Raw genomic sequence first — 21,434 nt, 5'->3', positions numbered from 1 at the left:
AAGGAAAACAGAAATTCATACTTGGCAGATAATCCAAGATACTGAGAATCTTAACTTCCATTAAAACAAAAAGTAGTAGTAGTAGTAGTAGTAGTAAGCTTCTATATCTCAAAGCCACAAAAATGTGATTTGACATTCTGATTAATTCTCAGACGCTGTAGGAATGACAGTGGAGGATTTTCACTGATTTAGTCCCTTTGATGACCAGCAGAAGCAGAATAAATTTATGCAAAATAGAAACATCTAAATTATTTTTATATAGGTTGCAGAATCTGTCTTATCGTAATGTAAAATTTGACAACCTTGGTGCAAAGTTTTGTGATTTAGTCAAAAATTCACATATTTATCTGTATAAATTATGTATACCAACATGGTTAGCACTTGCATGAAAATCTCACCTGTTTCAATACATCTAATATAAGTTCGTTGAAGACTTCATTAATTGCCATAGATACTGTTTGCCTATCCATCCCTTTGCTAAATCGACCACTTCCAATCAGTTCAATCAATTCCCAAGCAGAAAGACCTTCCCAGCTGGTATCGAGGCTGATCTTGTAATGTTCAAACTGTTCTTGATGCCAGCCTAATCCCATGACTTCTGTCAGTTTCTTAAGCAAGTATTCAATCTGTACAAAAAAAGACAGCACAGATTCTGAACAAGCCATCCATATGAAAACAAAAAAGATCAGTGACTCTTCCTACACTGTCAGCTTTGTCAACTCAGCACAGTGCCTCCATATCACCAAATGGTTCCTACTCTACATTTCAGACTGTGCAAACATGAAGGAGAGGAATGCTATACACTTTAGGAATAAAAGAACGTTTAATCTCACTGCACACAGGCATAGCTGCCAAGTTTTCCCTTTTCTCGCGAGGAAGCCTATTCAGCATAAGGGAAAATCCCTTTAAAAAAGGGATAACTTGGCAGCTATGCACACAGGTGGTGTAGTGACAATAAAGGTTTATTTATTTTATTTATTCCCTAAGGTGCAGCTGTTTGTCCAAGGTAACAAACTGCTGCCTTCCTGAACATACCTAAAGAGAGTTGCAAATATGGAACGTTATAGAAAATGATGATCTCTTCCTTTTTAGAAAACGTGTTGTTGTGATCCACAGCCCATTAGAAAAAGCCAGAAGAGTCTGGGGAAGGAAGTGTGTGTGTGTGTGTACTATTGTGTTCTAATTTTACTGCCAATACAATGTTGCTCATAAAGATTTGTTTCTACAACTACTTCAATGAAACAGCAAAGGCAGGAAAACACAGCCAGTTTAGGCATAGCTGGACAAAGAACATTCGGATACTTGAAATAATAATTTCCTACCTCTTCTGGTACAATGACTAGTGGATATTTGTCCTCAGATAGGAAATTGAAGATGACCCACACTTTAAAAGCATCATCATCAGAAAGGAGCAAGGTATTTCTTGCAAGGTTCTTTCTGGCACACAGAGTCCAACACATTTTATTGAATTCGATTTTGTCGAAGTTTCCTTGAACCTAGTAGAAGCAAAGCAGCATTAATGATTGAAAGACACCCAGTGAGGAATAACAGCAGCAAGATGTCCTAACACCTGCAGAAAGAGAAAAAGTTCGTAAGAGAGACCCAAAGCTAAAACAAAACATTGATTTGGTGGGCCTCCTTAAATGCCCCATAGCAGTCGCACCACCACAGAGAATGTTCTGCCCAAAGCAATATATGTCACACCTCCTCTACTTGCTCAGGACAAGTAAGAGTTGTGCAGGGTATGCAGTGCTGGATTTACATACAGGCTGAGCAGGCTGTAGCCCAGGGCCTCATAATCTAGGGGCACCTCAGCCTCTTGCCAATTTGTGTTTGTTTTTTTTAACAGGCAGCTTTTACCATCTAGGGACGCGGGTGGAGCTGTGGGTTAAACCACAGAGCCTAGGGCTTGCCGATCAGAAGGTCGGCGATTCAAATCCCCGCGACGGGGTGAGCTCCTGTTGCTGGGTCCCAGCTCCTGCCAACCTAGCAGTTCGAAAGCACCTCAAAGTGCAAGTAGATAAATAGGTACCGCTACAGCGGGAAGGTAAACGGCGTTTCCATGCGCTGCTCTGGTGCACCAGAAGCGGCTTTGTCATGCTGACCACATGACCTGGAAGCCGCAACCCCAGTCGGTCACCTAATGGGCAGGGGTCCCTTTACTTTTACCTTTACTATCTAGGCCTAGCTGCTTAGTAACATTAAACACGTGACATATGAGTCTATTACTGTTCTGACTTTGTGTATAGTGTAATGTTATAACATAGCTATGATTCCTCTATGAATGTTCTGTGTGAGTGTCTTCATTAATTACATATTTTTGTAAACTTATCATAGGTTATAAATTTATAAACAATATTTTATTAATTCTAAAATTTCAGCCATGTTCTACTTTCATTGAGTAGATGAAGAAGATAACAAGGTTTTGTTGCTCATGATCAGAGGCTATTAAGTTTGGACTTCCCAAGGTCTTCTAGCCCATAGGTCTAGCTTTAATTGGGACCTATGGGGAAACACTTGAGTGACAGATTTTGCAGTGATCTATCTATTCCACTTTTACTCTGCTACTAGTCCTTAATAGGCTACAGGCTGGAGAATCCAAACTTGTGCACATAGTGAAATCATTACCAGCATGTCTTTAAAATAGGACAGGGTGAAGCTGAGCCAGCTGTACAAACTGGGCAGAGAATGCCTATGCTAGCTCTGGCTACAGGAAAATCTCTCTTAATTCTTCCATGTTTTAAGGGCAACTATGCAAAAAATGGCAGCAGCATGGCAATCACGGTTGATGCTCCCCAACCCAGCCTGAATTGCTATGCGGAATAGCCAGCAGTTCAGTCTTCAAAGAGTAGATAGTTAAAACCATGAGCCTTCAGGACATGACATGTTTTGATTTAGCACAGCTTATTGTTAATTAGGGGTTTCAGCTATTCAAAATCCTTACTCTAGTAAAAGGAACGTCTGCTGCTCTTTGCTTCTTTTTGCCTGGGCATTTGTCCATGCTCCCTTGGTGCAACAATGCAGACTTTGTTAAAGGGCAACTCAGTCTCCACACTGAGCTAGAGAAATAATTCATTTGCAATCAGGACCACAAGAGGAAGTATTCTGAGAGCTTGACCGTGTGGTCAATAAGATTTGCATGGGATATGTAAAGCAGAATAACAGGTTTCCTGTGGAGCCAAGAGCCCATTGTTTTTTCTTGCACAGATTGTCACTACTTCTCACAGGGAAGTGATATCTGGAGTAATCTATGAATGGGCACCAGTTGGGGGGGAAACAACCATAGCTGCCAAGTTATCCCTTTTTTAAAGGGATTTTCCCTTATGCTGAATAGGCTTCCTCGTGAGAAAAGGGAAAACTTGGCAGCTATGGAAACAGAACAATATACTGAATACAGCCAGCCAGAGTTTCCAGTTTTCTACCAAAAGAATTGGGAGGGAGGCGGGGAAGTATAGAAGACTTGCTCAAATGTTACTTGGCCCTTGTTATACAAAGTGCCAGTGTTCATCGCCTGAGAATGCTACCCATATCTATCAAACATGACAAAACAATAAAGATGTAATGCCCAAAGGTGATTAATCCTTAAACCACTGGCATGACAGTTAAATAAAATTCAAATAAGTGCAACTTGTGTTCAGAAACAGGCTGCATGCCAATTACCAGGAAGAGGTGAAGTTAAGTGGCAGAATGCAAGCCTTGTATCTCAAAGGTCCAAGGTTCATTCTTAGCATCTCTGGTTATAAGGGACTACGGAAGCAGGGCTGGTAAGAACTTTTGTCCAAGATCAGACAGAGGTGGGGAGTCGACTATTGTTCTATGACACACAGAAGTTTAAAGGTTCTGTCTCTGATATCAAATGGTGGTGAGTGTGTGCATTTAAGGATTTTCGGCTGCAAGGTTGGGAAAGCCCGTCACAGTGAATTCTGGACTAAACGAGCCCATCTCCTGATCCTGCAAATCACCAGCTCTCTTGGGTGGAGGGGAGTGGGTGTAATTCAGCATTTCGCATGATGCACACTTGAGAGCTGCATAGCTGATAGTGTGGGAGGGGAAAGGAAGAGGAAGGAAACAATATTACAGTTTTATCTGTATCTTGATAGCTAAACAAGAAGCTGATGACAATCAAGACACTGACCAAGTCATCACCGCCTTTCAGAAAATCCAGAAATCAGTGAAACTGAACCATTAAAATGAAATGAAACAGACTTCTAGAAGTTCTCACTGCAGTCAAACGTAACTACAGTTACCAACCAGAAAGTTGGCCTTCCTTGGGTTCCTCCACTCAAGAACATTGCCTTTGCTTTAAAAAAAATCAGTGTCATTAAATTGTACCTAATTTATTTGCAGGTCCATCTCTATTATCCAGACTTTCCTACACTCATTTTTGAGAGGAGGGGGGGGGAACAGGTTTTGTAGAAGGTTTTTTTAAAAAAATATTCTCATTTAAAAAGAAAAAGTCAAATCAATATTGGTAAGCTACAACACCAGACATGTTCATGACTACAAGATGCTTGTAGCATGTCTGGGACTCTTTTTTTAGCCTATCATTACCTGTACAGCAGTTGGATTTAAGAGTTGCTTCACACATGGCAGAAATTAGCAGGTGTGTACCTGGATTCCACATCTAACACACACTCTCTTTTCACAGTTTATGTTACTTTTCCTTTTCTGAATTGTATTCAATAATCTGGAGAAGAGCTGTGTCTTTCTTTGCCTTTCTTTGCACGTTCATTCTTTTTATTGGTATGTAGCAATGATATTTGAAATTGGGGAGAGTGAAGAATTCAGGACAGTATATATACACAGAACTGGAGGCACATACCTTTTCCAAGATGAATCTGTTTAAATAAGGCATATAACCCTGATTTGAAACAGGGCCTTCATCATCATCCCTAAAGTGCTCTTCTAAGGCTACTGGGTCATGTGGGACATTCAGCAATGTACACAAGTTGTGAGAAAGGACCTAAAAAAAAAAACCAAGTGAGAAAATAAATGAGAATGCAACAATATACAGCAAAACCATACACATTGGTTAATTTGATGATAGTCCACTTCTCAATATCACAGGTTATACAGACCCGCTGTACTATTGACTAGTTGGCAATGTACTTCCTTATATTTATTATGGATGCATTTCTTCTTCTAAGCTGAAATTTCCAGGTGATTATCAGTTTCAGAGCAGTGGTGGACATTGGGGTTTCAAATTCCAGCAACGTTTGGCGCCCCCTTGTCTCTCACCTTCCATTCTACATGATAGTTGTGGCGCGCACCCCGAGGCACCACCAAGGCTGCATGCCCAGTGCGACCAAGCCAGTCACGCTCCCCTAAATCCTCCTCTGTTCAGAGAGGTGCTGTTTCCAAGTTCTGCTCTCCCCACTCCACTTTGGCCAAATTCTCACAAAGCAGCAGATATGGTAATGAGCCTGCGTCTCAACTCAAGCACTTCAGACTGCAGCTGAAGGATCACGTGCTGGAATGCTTCCTCATGAAAAAGGTTCTTAAACACTGAAATCAACCACATCCGAGGGACGGCTCCACAATAAGTCCTCACCCAACTCTCTGTATAAATTTCTTTAAAAAAAAAAAATTGAAACTTTCAGTCATGCAAGTCCACACCTGCTGTCTGGGGACTGTCATGTGAATTTCCACATCTGCTGTGTGCAAGGTCAAACACCTGAAGGGACCATGAATAAGGTGGTAAGCATGCTACTTCAGACCACAGGTGGAGTTTGCAATAAATTAGCATAGCAAGAAGATACTCTAAACCAGGGGTCGGTCCACTGTCCCTCAGATCTTGTGGGGAGTGGTGCACGAAAGGGCTCCGGAGAGGGGCTGCTTTAAATGGCGGCCGCTTGAGAGGGGTGCTCAGCCAACCATGGCTCCTGTGTCTTGCAAGCGGCAGGGGCTGGTGGTGGTGGAGAGACGATGAGTGGCATGCGGAAGGGCTCCAGAGAGGGACTGCTTTAAATGGCGGCCACTCGAGCAATTACGCTGCTGCTGCTGGCACCAATTAAAGCCCAGGCCCTTTCCTCCACAGGGCGAGTAGAAGCCAGGAGGCGGCACTGCCGCAGTGTGGGGGGGGGGATGGCACAGCCCGAACAATCAGAATCAGATCCACGCCGATCCACACGGTGATTCCCAGACTGTCCGCGGGCTGGATCCAGAAGGCAATTGGGCGAGATCTGGCCGCTGGGCCTTAGTTTGCCGACCCATGCTCTAAACCTATGTCTGCAGGGTATGGTCTGAAAGCATACAAGACCACTAACCTGCTGAAGGTAAGCAAGTCTGGTCAGTACCTTGGATGAGTGAGTGCTACCACTTTGAATTCCATGACAGAAGAAAGTTGGGATATAAATGGGGAGGGGATATCGATATAATTAACCTAGCTGAGCTGTAATCGGCTGCTTAAAAAGTGGCTTTTGGAGGAGGAGGAGGAGGAGGAGGAGGAGGAGAAGAAGAAGAAGAAGAGGAGGAGGAGGAGGAGGAGGAGGAGGAGGAGGAGGAGGAGGAGTTTGGATTTGATATCCTGCTTTATCACTACCCGAAGGAGTCTCAAAGCGGCTAACAATCTCCTTTCCCCTCCTCCCCCACAACAGACACCCTGTGAGGTGGGTGGGGCTGAGAGACTTCAGAGAAGTGTGACTAGCCCAAGGTCACCCAGCAGCTGCATGTGGAGGAGCGGAGATGCGAACCCGGTTTCCCAGATTACGAGTCTACCGCTCATAACCACTACAACACACTGGAGCAAGATGCTAATAACATAAATAAGAAACTAGTAAGCCGTTTGTTTGTTTGTTTGTTTGTTTAAAAACAAACTAAATATTTGCAGTAAGGGCTTTTGTCAGATGCTGGAATGATACATAGGAATCTTGGTATCAAAAGGGTCTGGCAAGGAGGATTTCTGGAAAAACTTGCAAGCAAAATGAAAATATTAAAGGGACCACGGTACTTCTGTTAGAACCTGGTGGGACTTTATTGATTATACAATACCAATAGAAGAGATATAGGAAGAGAACCTTTGTGGACTTTGCAGTGAAGCAGATATTGTTCTTCCTTCTTGTAATACAGTGGTTCCCAACAAGTGGTCCGCGGACCCCCAGGGGTCCGCGAGCTATGCCAGAGGGGTCCGCAAGATCACCTCCCCAAGATGCGCGTACCGAGCGGCACGCGCGCAGCGGGAGCGCCACGCACTGCTGCCGCGGCGTGGCGCCCCTAGCAATCCGCTCCGCCGACTCGGGAGTCTCCTTGGGTCTCCTCAGAGGAGGAGGCGCCACGCCGAAAGCCCCAGAGCTCGCTTGCCTCCTTCCCGCCCTCTCCCTGCCTGTGGCCAGCAGCTCCAGACGCTGTTCTGTGGAGTTTTTGGCGTGGCTCCGCCTCCTCCGAGGAGACCCAATGAGACTCCCGAGTCGGCGCCCCTGCTCCCTCAATTCACCTCGGCAGCTGCGCCTTCCCCTCCCCCACCCCATTCCACCGCCCACCCCTACCCCACTGTTTTTTGGGGTGGTGGTCTTACCCCCTCTGTCAGTGATGGAGCAGTGCGGGCGCCATACAAATCAGCCCCCTTTGCACAGAAGGGTGGCTGGGTGGGAGAAGCCCACGGAACACAGGCGCTCTAGCCCCGAAGAGGCTGTCACCTTGCTTGCAAAAGCAACAGCCTCTCCCGGGCTGAGCCGCCTGCCTGCCTTCTGTTGGCTCTCCTTAAAGCAAGCGAAGTAATTGCTTTAGAGGAGCCCACGGAACACAGGCGCTCTAGCCCCGAAGAGGCTGTAGCTCTGCTTGCAAAAGCAACAGCCTCTCCCGGGCTGAGCCGCCTGCCTTCCCTGCCTGCCTTCCGTTGGAACGCAGGCACGGAAGGCAGGAGGAGCACTTTTGGGATGCCCCATTCCCCCCTGCTGCCAGTTACCAAGCCTGCTCCGCTTGCTTTGCTGCGAGCTGGGAGGGGTGGTGGTGGACGGGAGCTCCTGTCAGTCCGTCCCTTCTCCCAGCTCGCTGTACCAGCAAGAAAAGCAAGAGCCGCTTGGGCGCTGTGCGCGGCTCTCCCTCCCTCTCTCCCTCTCTTTCTTTCTCTGACTCCTTCCTCCCTCCCTCCCTCCCTCCCTCCCTCCCTCCCTCCCTCCCTCTCTCTTTCACCCCTTCTTTCCTTAGCATTTGCTAATTTCCACCCGCTGCTTCTTGTCAGCTTCTTCTCTTGGGAACCTTTCCTAAAAATGGTCAACAACTTTGGGGGTCCCCCGCCTAAAAAAGGTTGTCAATTCTTGGGAATTTTTTTGGGGGGGGGGGCCGCCGGAGGGATCTTCGCACCACGGCGCTGGATATGTTTCACTCAGCCAAAATTGTTTAATAAAAAGGTGCTAATGGAGCCAAAAGTTATTTTCTGCTGACTAGTAGGCAGGTAGAGATTTGCAGTCAGATTTCAGAGTGAAAGTTTCAAGTTTGGAACCTAATATTTCAGAAATAATGAACTCAAAGGACAGATTTAACTCATCTCATTAAGAACTGAAAATTAAAACTAACTGTATACTGATGGAGTACTCTGTTGTAACTGTAAAAAACGTATAAAAAAGACTCTTAATTTGGCTCTCACTTTTTAATTTTAGGATTAGGAATTAATGGGGGTCCTTGTCACAATAGCGGCTCGATGAGGGGTCCTCGAGAAAATTTTGTTGGGAACCCCTGTTGTAATACATATAATACAAATGTAACAGACACATGACATAAATTTATTTGCATAGGTGTATTTCCTGTTTATGTATGCATTTATATTAAACTGTTTTTAAATAAAAAGCTTAATTGGGATATTAGGAAGTTCAGCCTATCTCAAAAGGGAAGATTTTTTTGCAAATACAGTAATTATTTTTCTAGGGTTCACATGGTTGTTGAGTAACTTTCTACATAAAAAGCTCTTACAGTTAAATTTCACATCTGCCTTAATGGCACAACCTTCATGTTAAAAACTTAGGCCATCAGCCAAATTCCAAACTTCAACATTAACTATTAACTACTGAATAGGTTCCCAGTGTACACCTCAGCCTCCATGCCCAACTAACTTTTTCTGAGGTTTATTTCATCCTTACCTACAACAGCAAGGGCAGCAAGCTTAGTACGCCAGTGTACAAATCTGAGAAGCACTGAGATACCACCAAACAAGGTGCAACCACAGAGCTCATAAAAGTCCTTCTTTCATCCTCTTTTTCCTCACACATACTCGTGACAGTGGCCAGATTACTGCCACCATAGTAGATTTACTTTTGGAGATGGAGTTTTAAAAAGTAGTAATGTGAATCAGCTTCAGAATCCAGCAGTGCAAGTCCTCATTAACCAGACCACATTTATAGCCAGACTCCTTGGGTGACATCATATGCATAACAGTGTGTTTTAGAAAAGCATGTTCTATAGCCTTCTTTCAATTCATGGAGAGGAATTTCAGCTTGCCAGACAGAGTTATTCCCCCCTCTCCTCTCTCTGCACAATGTTCTGGGGGTGCTCCCAAACACCCCAGAACCAGTTTGGGGGAGCACATGAGGAGAGGGGGGAAATCCATTGTACAATCATAAGTCCTTGTGCAGGCCTTCCACTGATAGGACTCCTTAGTTGAATCCTGCCCATTAAATTTAATTTCTAGGTGTTTCATTCATTCCAAGTGACATATAAATAATACCAAGTTCCACAATGCCATGGAGCACTGCAGTATGTGTTATTTCCTTAATATAACTTAATAAGCTTCTTGCCAAATGTAATCAACTTCTACTAGCGGAACTTCCTCCTGTGTGCAAAGCCTTGTCTCACTGAGTCTAATAATTATTCTCTTTGAATGAATTGCATGATTCTTGTCAGAAAGTCAGGTTTCAACCTTAAAATTACAGAAACATTAGTAAGGTGTAATAGCGCTGGGATGAAAAACCGACAGGGTACCCATGAAGACTATAGTGAGTAATCTATAATTCCATCCAGAAGAGAAACGCTGTGATTTTACTATGTTGATGTCTGAAAATGCAAATACAGTAATGGAACGAAACTTCTAGTATTCTAGAAGGAAAATGTAATAAATACACTAAGCTCCATCAACCCTACATGATGTGATTTCATCATAAAGCAGTGCAAGAGCTGGTGTGATGCATACAACCTTAACTGAGAAGCATCTTAATCCTCCAACTCCTTGCTTAAACGGCAGGATTTTTTCCTCAAGGACTGTCAACATGAAAAGCAGGAGAAAATTTACACTATAGCTTCACATAGACATTGGATATACCAGTACCCCATTATACTAGAGGCTATTCAGAGTTACAAATATGGGGAAAGAACAGAAAACACAAATACTTCCTGTACCCTACACTTCTCCATAATGCCCAAAATATAACACATCATGTCTCCCCCTTGACTAAGGTGAGCATGCATCTGATGCAGTGACAGCTTGCATCTCTCACTGTTTAAGCGGTGGGGGGTGGGTGGGTGGCAAGATATAAACATTCTGTTTGGGACATTACAGAGAAGTACAAGGAACAAGAAGAGCAAGGTGTTTGTACTTCTCTTGGTCAGTCTATGTACACCATAATGTCCAAAACCACTTCCAAATTCCAAGGCAACAATTTCAGCATTTGTAATCTAAGTACATGAGTTTTTGACTAGGTTGAGGGTCTGCAACTCCAGACATTATGCAAAATGTTCTAAATGTTTTTCAAGTTGGCGCTATTCTGCCCAAGAACAGTTGTACAGAACAGGACCAAACAACACACAAGTAAATCAATATACCACACAGAGGAAGAGCTGGTGGGGTTGTTTTCCCTTACAGATGCAGATAAGAGTTCAGAAATAATCATGTTTGCTCTCACAGCTCCACAGCATACCAAGTCCCCTCAGTTTCATTGCACAGCTAGAAAGACTGCTCTGAGCTATTGAAAGGGTTCAGTTTGGCCATCAACAGCACAGACTACAGTTGGCCCAGTAATCGGCACAATGACCTACTGTCTGAAGCATCCCACAGGTGTAGAGCCCTATTCAAAACATTTTTCAGAGTTGGCTTAACCAGAGGAATTTAGGGCCAAAAGTGTCTGATGGAGTGTGCCCAGATTCAAAGATCAAAGTTCCACAAACTGTGTGAGAGTTCTGTGGAGAACACTCCTCAGAGTATGTGGAAAGAAAAAGAACAGACCCTCTTCACTACTTCTCCTGTTTGTACTTGAATAAGAGAGCAGTATAGAATCTCTGCCTCCCCAATATTGGCAGGCTCCACACAGAGCTGGAACAAAGCCAGTTCTTTTATTTGGGTGCCTGAATGTTGTGGGCCACTGGGGTAGAAAGAAAATTGTTGGCCACAACAAGCAACTAAAGTGGGAGGGGGCAGGATCTGAGGCATTCTTATGGTGCAAAGGATGAAATCAAGTTTGTTAGCTATGAAACACAAAAATGGAAGAACTGTGATAGTAAAACAGCACATATTACTTAGCTCCAATACAATTGTGCCTGGCAGCCCCAATCGTGGCCTGGGATAGCCTGTACCATGTGCTGTACATCTACAAAGCACAGAAATATGTACAACAATAATCACCAATTATCGTTCATTAATATTTCAAGAGACATTTGAGAGGCAACAGGATTCTAGGGTGCAAATTTGTGCTTCAGACCAAGAGCTGTTCACGTTGGATCTTTAGCATGACATAACTACTCACCTAATAATTTTTTGATGCAAGGAAGAAAAGGTTCCCTTCCCAAGCAACCAGGGCCGTCTTAAGCGGGTCGGGCGCCTGGGCGCCATGGTGCGCAGATCGCTCCGGCGCCCCCGCCCCGTTTCTTCACGTGGCTGGTGGGCGGGTGCAGCGCGCAGTGTGGTATCCACACGGCTTTGCCGCGCTGCGCCCCCCTGCCGACCCGGCACCCTGCACAACCCAGCCTACCCCTAGAGCCGGCCCTGCAAGCAACTCAAATAGTTTGCCTTTGCTTCAGAGCAGCCTGCTAGCCCACTTCAGTGTTTAGAACAGCAGGCTACACGGGAGAAAGAACCATTGTTCAATGGCAGAACACATGCTTTGTTTGTATTGTATGCAGAAGGCCCTGGGTTCAACCCCTGCCATCTCCAATTAGAAGAATCAGGTAAAAGGTGGTGGAGAAGTCATCTGTCTGATACTCTGGAGAGCTGCCGGTGGTCAGCGTAAAGTAATACTTAGCTAGACGAGTAAACAGCCAAACCTGGTAAAAACTGTTTCTTCGTAAACTGTTCCAGAAACCCAAGTCCAGTCCTACCACTGGATATAAATGAATTAGGAAGCAGACAACAACAAGCAAGGTTAGAGGATATTCTAGAGGAAGACAAAGACATTTTGGTATCTGAAGCAGAAAAGACAAACAGACTTCTACAAGGTGGTAAATATAGGAACAAAAATAGAAAGCTGTATTACACAGAGCCAAACCACTAGCCCATTCAGCTCAGTTTTGTCTACAGCGAGTGGCAGCAGTGGTTCTCCATGATTTCAGACTGGAAGTCTTCTCACAGCCCTAGCTGAAGATAAGCAGGCTTGAATCTGGGACCTTCTGCATGCAAAGCAGATGCTCTGTCTCACAGCTACAGCCCTTCTAAGTATGATAATTAGCTGCTACACAGCTTAAAGTTTGCCAAATTCAGCCACCTAAAGCAAGTCTTCTCACCCCACCTAACCACCCAAGGGATTAATTGAAACAATCAAACCATACAACTGGTACTGAAGTGATTTGGACCATAATCCAATAATACTTTTTTGATGTGCCTAATAAATTTATCTGCAGCTACTTCTAAAGCAGTTACTCTAGTTCCACTACTTTAAATGGGTTATTGGTACTTCCTAGGTTCTAACAGATTGTACCCATGACTGCAGCATGGTGAACGATCTGTGAGATGACACATGGCAAAGCTAGTCACACATCACTGCACAGTTCCACTGAACCTACTATGACTGACAGTCAACACACCACTAGGGTTGTGTCAAATGGCCCTGACTGGCAAGGCTCACAGAAAATGTAACACATCAGGTGTAAATGTTATACTAGTCAAGTTAACCCATCCTTTTGAATTGGCTAAGATACCGGGCAGCCAAACAAAAGAGCAACTCTGACTTAATGACATCTTTATTAAGACACTTGACAAAAAATAAGCAACCATTTACTTCCCTTTCAACATTTGTCATAGAACATATTACTTGATCAGCGCTGTCTAGTAGCTTTAAATCTCACATGTCACACTGAGAAAACCGACTGGTCTGAGAAATACTATTATTTTATTGATGATGAGCCTTTTATTAAGTGGGCCAAACAGCTTGAGTCTCACCACACCTGCTTCCTTTCAAGACAGCAACTCAGCCCTCCTGGAGGTCCTTCCTTCTTTGATGGGCATGAAAACTCTCATCTTGGGCACCCAAGCAGTTTAAACAAATCATCTCGTTAAAGCAAAACCTTCGCTAACCTGTTCCTCGAGGAGCTCAAACGCCAACTGCAGAAAAATATTGCAGGGCTGGCACTGCCCCTGTGGCTGAGAGGCTGTTACTTTCCATTCCCAGGGAGACCCTTGCAGAAGGCCACTACCTCAGTCAGTGGTATTGCATCTTACTTGCAGAAGGCCCTCCTGCCCTGTTCAATCCCCAGCATCTCCAGGTAGGGCTGGGGCAGATTCCTGCCTGAAGAGCCAGTTAGCAGGGTGGGCCTGACTCAGTATAAAGCAGCTTCCTGTGCTCCGAAATACGGTAGGAAACTGCTTCTCCTTCCTTGCTTCTGAGATGGAGAAATTGAGCCCAATGAGGGGTGCCAAGTCCAGGCCCTGAGGAGGAAGTCCCCGTTACCTATATTAATTCACCAAGGGAGCTTTTACCCATGTTAATAATGCTGCAGTGGGTGGTCGTCTCACCAGATTTGGAGGAGGTGAACACTTTGCTCCCTTAGACCAAGAAAGGGTACGCCGCCTGTTTTGCAAGACAGACCGGGGGATTTCGGGGGGGGGGACCCTGCTCTTTGCCCTTCCTTTCTATTCAGTTCCCAAAAGCGCAGCGAAGCGCTCTCCGAGGTGCCGCGTCTGGAGAGCCCCGCTCAACCACCCAGTTTCTGCCACGCCAGCCAGCCAGTCCGTCGTTCCTTCCTCTCTTTCTCTCTCTCCCCGCCGCCCCGCCACTTCCCCCCCGGCCAGCCGCCTAGAGCGCTCCGGAAAAAGGGAAGTGCTTCACCGCCGGGAAGGCAGAAAGCGTGGGCCACCGACAGCCCAGGAGGCAGGAGGCGCAGCCCTGGCTGGAGCCTTCCCGGCGCCCTCGAGGCAGGAGGGCCTGGCTGCCTCCCTCCTGACTTGCCTTGAGCTGCGACTTGGAGACTTTGCCGCTTCTGTCCAAGTCGAGGGCGGTGAAAGCGTGCCAGATGGGCTTGAGCAGCTCGTCCTTCGGGCTCCCCATGGCCCGCCAGCTGCAGCGACTCCGCGGCGCTCGCTCCCGCCTCCTCGCGCCTTTCTCTCCCCGGCGGAGGCTGCAGTGACACGGGCGGCCGCCTCGACCTGCCCACCCGTAACCGCGCCCAGCGGCCAACCCCGACACCGCCTTGCCAGGGCCGGGCGAGGGCGGCGCGCGAGGGAGCGCACGGCCTGCAAGCTGCGTCCGCTCGCGAGAGGGCGCCTCTGCCGTCGCGCTCAGGAGCCCTCGGGGCGGGGAGGGCGCTGCTTTTCCTAATCGCTGCCGGACCTTCCAGAGCATGGCGTCTAAAAGTGGACCCCGGTCTTGCCTCTGGTTGTGGGCGGGGCTGAATCTCCAAGCCAGAGAGGTCAGGTCCTCCTCGGGGTTGGGAGACGCAGAAGTGCCCTCCCCCCTCCCGCGCGGAATCAGAATTACTCGGCGGTGAGTCTCAGACTTACTTCCAAGTACCTGTAAATGGGCTTAGAACTGCAGCCTTCGCTGAGCTGAGGGCTTCCTGGAATGATATCAAAAGCTTCGCCTCGGCCGATATCATCAGCATTTCCCTTTTCTGAAAAACTAACAAGGATGCGGAAAGTGGAAACGATCTGACGCTGGAAGAGATGCAGTATTCTGACCTCTCTTCCCTCTTGACTGAACAGGGTGGATTTTTATTAGCAAAATACTTTATCTTTCTTTTGTTGGGTGTACAACTGCTTTTTTATATAAAAAAGGTAAAGGTACCCCTGACTGTTAGGTCCAGTCGCGGATGACTCTGGGGTTGTGGCGCTCATCTCGCTCTATAGGCCGAGGGAGCCGGTGTTTGACCAGCATGACTAAGTCACTTGTGTACGGTATCTATTCAGGGCTGGCTCTAAGGCAAGGCTGGGTGGCACAAGGCGCCGGACTGCCAGGGGGGCGCCGCGCTGCTGTGCCTGTTGCAGCCGCACTGCGCCCGCCAGACAGCCGCGCTGCGAAACGGGGCGGGGTGGGGGGTTCCAGAGGGATCTTCGCACCAGGGCGCCAGATATGCTTAAGATGACCCTGTATCTATTGTCATACTCATCTATTGTGCTTTAGATTTGAGAATAAGATCCCACTTGTTGTTTAGGATTTTCCCAATATGTTTTCTAATTAAAATATTTTTTCTATCAGTGCTCTAGACATAACAGTGGTATTGCATTGGCCTAAGTTTCCAGCAGCCCCCTATATTTACTAACATAAAAGCATTAATGGTCAGAAAAAGTTTTGAAATAAATGCATGGCTGGGATTCAAAAGGATATTAGTCCTACTCCTCCTCCTATTTTATAACTTATTATAATATTTATTTGTTGCTTTTCAGATATAGAGTAGTGCCCCCAAAGCAAATTACAGCATGAAATACATTAAAACTCTGTATAAAACTGTCCTTGGGGTGTTGGGGTCACATAAGGCTTTATAGGTCCAAACCTGAAAAGCAAAAGTGCTCCTGAGTGTTTGGCCAGCAATGGCAACAGCTGGAATGGAGTGTCAAAGCAATACAATTTTAACAAGACAATGTGTATTTATGTACAGCAGGGGTGGCCAACTCCTAAGAGGCTGCGATCTACTCACAGAGATAAAAACGGGCAGTGATCTACCCCCTTTTTTGGGGTTCAGGTCAAAGATGTTGAGCTTTTTTTAAAAAAAGGAAAGCCCTGTTTTTGGGGTTCAGGTCCTTTTTTAGGGGAGCTTTTTTCAGGGGAGCAAAACTTGCTGAGCTTCTTTTGGGGGGGCAGTGATCTACCACAGACATCCAGTGATCTACCAATAGATCACAATCTACCTGTTGGACATGCCTGATGTACAGTATAATAAAAAAGTAAGACGGTTAGCAACCTGCAGTTTGCTTCGCCACTGACAGGTGGCACTGCAAGCTACAGTGTGATGTCAGACTTTTGAAAGCTGGGCCAGGGCCAGGTGAGTCAAAGAGGATCTGAGCATCTCCCCAGCAACTGTCCTGCACTGCTGCCAACGCTGCTGCCCACCTCACAGCAACAGCGCCATTTCAGCCTCAGCAGCATTGGAGGTTGAGGACAAGGCAAGTGGAGGAGGGAGACACATGGGCGACCCAAGCAAGCTGTGGAGGAACAGCGGGGCAAGAGGGAGCAGCTCTCCATCAATCATCCTGCCTTTCTGCCACCTGCTGCTTCCCTCCTTGCCCTCTACCACTGAGACTGAAATGGCATTGTTGATGTGAGGCAGACAGTATGAGCAGGAGAGGCAGGAGGAGGTCCAAGGGGAGATGAGAAAGGGAGGAGGTTTGGGGTGAGGTCTAAGGGGGTGGGGGTTTGGTGGAGTTGGCGTGCAAAGTGAACAGGGTCATAGTACATACATGACAAATGGGGGGTAGGGGGGCGCCACAGGATTCTGTCCGGGGCCCATTGTCCAACATCTTTATCAATGACTTGAAATGAAATGGGACAGCTGTTGTGTGTTTGTTTGTAGGGGCTCAGTGAGAAGTACCAATTAGGGTTGTAGGCAAAGAGGTACAGTGGTACCTCTGGTTACGAACTTAATTCGTTCCAGAGGTCCGTTCGTTCTTAACCTGAAATCGTTCTTAACCTGAGGTACCACTTTAGCTAATAGGGCCTCCCACTGCTGTTGCCCGATTTCTGTGTTCATCCTGAGGTAAAGTTCTTAACCTGAGGTACTACTTCCGGGTTAGGAGAGTCTTTAAACCGAAGTGTTTGTAACCCAAGGTACCACTGCATTAGCAAGTTTCTAGGAGTGTCTAGAGCCAGTCTATTCGTGTTAAGCCCTCCGTTTCTGAGCAAATTACCTTTTCTTCCCATCTCAAGTCACTAAAGTGCCCCCATGTGAGCTCTAAGTGTGTTTAGCCTGAGACCAGATAGATATATTTATAGATGTGTACAATGTTCTGGTGAGCAAGCATAGAGAAATTAGCATCCAGCCTGTCCCCACCCCCATTAAAAAGGGTGTGCTTGCATTTCTGTAAACATACAGCAGAGATGTGGAGATTCCAAGTACAAATATATTTTGTCTTTAATAAGGTGCACTATATCAACATAGTTTGTGCATGTTTTAACACAAATCTTTTGCACATTCAGACTTATCATCTGAAAATTCAGAAATAAGTTCTGCAAATCCAGCTTATAGTTATTTCCAACCAAACAGGATAATAGTGCTTTTAGGGAGTAGCAGGGAAATTGCCTCGCCATCTCCTAGTGTGACTCATACCTTCAAAAGGAAGCATTCAATAGACTCTGCTTGGTTCAGCACAGAAGGTTACTGTGACCTTTCCCATAAAGGTTTCATGGCTCTTTGTTTAGCCAATTAATAAGTATTTTTGCAGCTATACACTATACAATTGAAAATGTAGGCTGCAGTCCTTGGCACACTTACTGAGGGTGTACGGATTAGTAAAGTATGAGGAAATCGGACCGGTAGATAACTCCCCCCCCCAGCTTGGTTTATCATCCAGTAAAGTGCCAATCATCAGTCTGAACTGATTGTTACCCAGATTCTTCTTGCAATATGTCTTCTTGCTTGAACTCTTATTTCCCCCTCTTAGCTTCAACACAGATGAAATTAAGTTTAAACAAGATGGAAATAATCTGGCAGTGCAGCCTGAACTTGAAAGGAATGTGTCCTGTTTGTTTGTTTGTTTAGATTTTAACAATTTGGGACCTGGATATTTAAAGAACTTCTCCCACAATACCAAGCATCTACTGATATTATTATCAGGGGGCCTGCTTCAAGTTCCATTGCCACCAGAAGCCCAATTGGCTAGAACAAGGCTTCTCAGCTGCAGCACCCAGAGAGTGGATCATTCTACTCTGGCAAGGCCTGGCTGGCCCTCTTTTTATTCTGGTGTGCTTCCCAATCCATTTTGTTTTACCACACCTTTCGTTTTATTTTGTTTTCCCATCCTCTGGCGTTTTAATATCTGGATTTCTGTTTAGTCTTTATTGTATTATGGATTGCTTAGTGTGTTGACTGATGCTGTCAGCTGCCTTGGTGGCCCCATGAGGGGCTGGATGGTGGGACAGAAATATTTTAATTAATTTACAACACACTATAATATAAACGCCTGCTGTCTAAGAATACTGTAGGCATCAATACTGTACACAGGATCAAACAAAGCATTCAAAGTAGACAGGCAAATGACACTGCACTGAAAAACAGAGAGCTGGACATCTGCCAGGGAAGTCATCTAAGGGTTTGGGACATGCCTAGAGGAGGGCAAGAAGGATAACAAGGGGCCTGGAGACCAGGTCCTTTGAGGAAAGATTGAACAAGTTGTATTATATGCTTGGTCTGGAGAGAAGCAATTAAGAGGTGACCGATGGCCATCTTCAAATATTTGAAAAGTTGTGATTTGGATGGAGCAAATTTGCTTGCTGTAGGTCAAGGGGGTACAATAGGTTAAAATGAGGTGAAAAGGGATTTGGGTGTTAGGAAGAACGTCCTGATCGTAAAAGCTATTTGACACTGGACCAGCTTGTTTCAGTAGCAGACTCTCCTTTGTTTAAGAGTTTTTTAAGCAGAGGTTGGAATGTTGTAAACACTGGATTTCCTACATCAATAGGGGGTTGAACCTTTGAGATCAGTTGGGGGACTTTGAGGTCTCCTTTCAAGTCTCTGTGAATAGATTGACTTTTAAAGAGATGCACTGCTAGCTACTGTAACATGTAGAACCTGAGCTTTTCACAGTAAAGTGGAGTAATGCAGCTTGGTTTTGCACCTTCCCCTGCTTCATGTTTCAGCCAGAGCCTCTGTGTACACTGCACCAACTAAAGTGTGAAAACAATCAAGAGTCATGTGGCACCTAATGGGCTAACAAATTTATTATGGCGTGAGGTTATGTGCCCCACTTCATCTGGGGCAGGATGTGAGATCTTAGTTGCCGTTTAAAGAATAAAACTGTAGGGAGGGGACATCTGTCATGGATGCTCCCCACCCCAACCCCCCACACTGCAGATTGGACTAGATGACCCTCGGGGTCCCTTCCAATCCTAGAATTCTGTGATTCAATGAATATCAATGAGATGCAAAATTTGCTATCATAACTAATTAGTGCTTAAATACACAGGCATACCTCTAACCTTTTACAGTGGCAGGTTGCTGATAATTGCTGAGATGGTTGTATTAACAACTGTAGTGAGTCAGGGAACTTTTGTGTAAACAATGATTTTATCTTCATAAGAGTGCCCAGTCTATAAAAAAAAAAAAAACCACCCGAAAAGTGTCTCTGTTAACTATTAATCTACTTTCACCAGCAGGTGTAGCTGCAGTCTTCTGAATGAAAACACCCTTAAGTGTCAAATTCTTAAATGCATCTAATTTCAGTTACACGTAGGTAGCCGTGTTGGTCTGACGTAGTCGAAACAAAACATAAAAAAAATTCATTCCAGTAGCACCTTATTCACCTAATTTAAGTGTTTCACTTCAAACAGGTGAAATGTCATAGAATTGTAAGGGACCATAAGGGTCATCTAGTCCAATGCCTCCTGCAATGCAGAAATCTTTTTGCCCAACATGGAGCTCAAACACACAACCCTGAGATTGAGAGTCTAATGATCTGTCAACTGAGCTATGTCTTCTTTGGGTAGGTTATACATTTTGAAATGAAGTACACATTTTTTTGGTACTTGCACTCTTGTAAGGTGCCCTAGAAATGTACTAAATAAAGTTGTTGCATGGATATGGACACCTCAGCTACTACCCACTTCCAAGCACACAGATGATTTTCCCATTTCCACTTTCAGAGTAAACAAGAGTCCTGCTCCTTCATGCCAGTAACATCACCACTAATATACTGTACCATATGACATGGACAGTCATAGATTTGGCCAGACCTGCTCATTTTGCATAACTAGAGTTGTCACATCTGTCAGCATTTCTTACTTAATTTATACATGTTTAATACTTACTTTGCTTATTACATTTATGTAAATTCTGCCTTTCCTTCAAGGACCTGAGGGCATTGTACTTTCTGTGTGCCCCTTCCAATTTTATGCCGACAACCCTGTGAAGTGATTAATCGTTTAAAATAAAGTTTGCTAGTGCCCCATTTAATATGGACTTTTTCAATTTAACATCAAATATGAATCCATGGTTGTTCTTAAACTGCACTATTTGGTTAAATCTGTTATCTAGGTGTGCAATTATTTCATCTACCATAACATGAAGGAATTCTATGTGAAATTTGCTTGTTGTATCAAGAATGGGGGTCATCTGATGTTTCACCTAGGGAAAGTGTTTCTTTCTCACATGCTTAGTGCTGGATCAAAAGTAGATTTAAACCTCGCCATCAAGCCTTGTGCTGCGAGGGGGATGATTGTGATATGGGCTTCTGTGTAATAGGAAGTTAGGCAAGTGTGGTGTGTTACTTTTTTTAGAGTGAGCATGTGTTTTTCTACATGTGTGGTGTGTGCACTTGAGTAGACACAATCACATATGCACACTGGCTTGTACCCCTTGGAGGACTGGCCAGCACAAGATGGGCCAGGGGCCCTGGTCCAAAAAAATGGTCTATGGCAAGATACTGTATCCATATATGGAATATGCCTGGTGAGTCTTTCCTAGCCTTTTATTGAAAGCCACCATGAGAAAATTCAACATTCATAGGCAGCATGCTCCATTAGATAAAATACAGCAATTATATCAATGCAAGACTTTCGAGCAAAACAGGAACTCTCGCCAAGGAGCACATAGCTAAATTCGAGGCTTTATAAACTTTTTCCTGAAGATTACTTTTAACTTCCTGTTCCCATCAGCTCTATCCTATCTTGGTTTCAAGTGAATGGCACATTCTGCTGCTGTTGTACCTGTTCCAGTTATTAATACAAAACTTCCATTTGTCTCGGTAACTCAAGTTGGCTTTCCTGTGTGCCTTATTGTAATGGACCCAGATCATAGCATGGCCAGCTATATTTGTCACTTCTGTTAATGGGTATACAGTGGTACCTTGGAAGTTGAACAGAATCCATTCCGGGAGTCCATTCGACGTCCAAAATGTTCAGAAACCAAAGCAGAACTTCTGATTGGCTGCAGGAAGC

General features: G+C 45.1%; 1 protein-coding gene across 1 annotated transcript in view; it reads right to left on the bottom strand.

The window, feature by feature from the left end:
- SWAP70 (switching B cell complex subunit SWAP70) overlaps positions 1–14,527 on the bottom strand; it is a 35,770-nt gene extending 21,243 nt beyond the window's left edge. Inside the window, exons 1-4 of the mRNA XM_035119357.3 lie at positions 14,301–14,527; positions 4,823–4,963; positions 1,323–1,496; positions 399–626 (exon numbers count right to left, since the gene is read on the bottom strand). Coding sequence (XP_034975248.1) covers positions 399–626; positions 1,323–1,496; positions 4,823–4,963; positions 14,301–14,399 — 642 coding nt within the window. The 5' untranslated portion in view covers positions 14,400–14,527. The remainder of the gene's footprint in view (positions 1–398; positions 627–1,322; positions 1,497–4,822; positions 4,964–14,300) is intronic.
- Positions 14,528–21,434: the final 6,907 nt, after the last annotated feature.

This window comes from Zootoca vivipara, chromosome 1 (genome assembly GCF_965207765.1).
Source record: "Zootoca vivipara chromosome 1, rZooViv2.hap1.1, whole genome shotgun sequence".
NCBI classification, from domain to species: Eukaryota; Metazoa; Chordata; class Lepidosauria; order Squamata; family Lacertidae; genus Zootoca; species Zootoca vivipara.
Note: the sequence above shows the minus strand (reverse complement) of the source record. Positions and strands in the feature narration are given on the sequence as shown.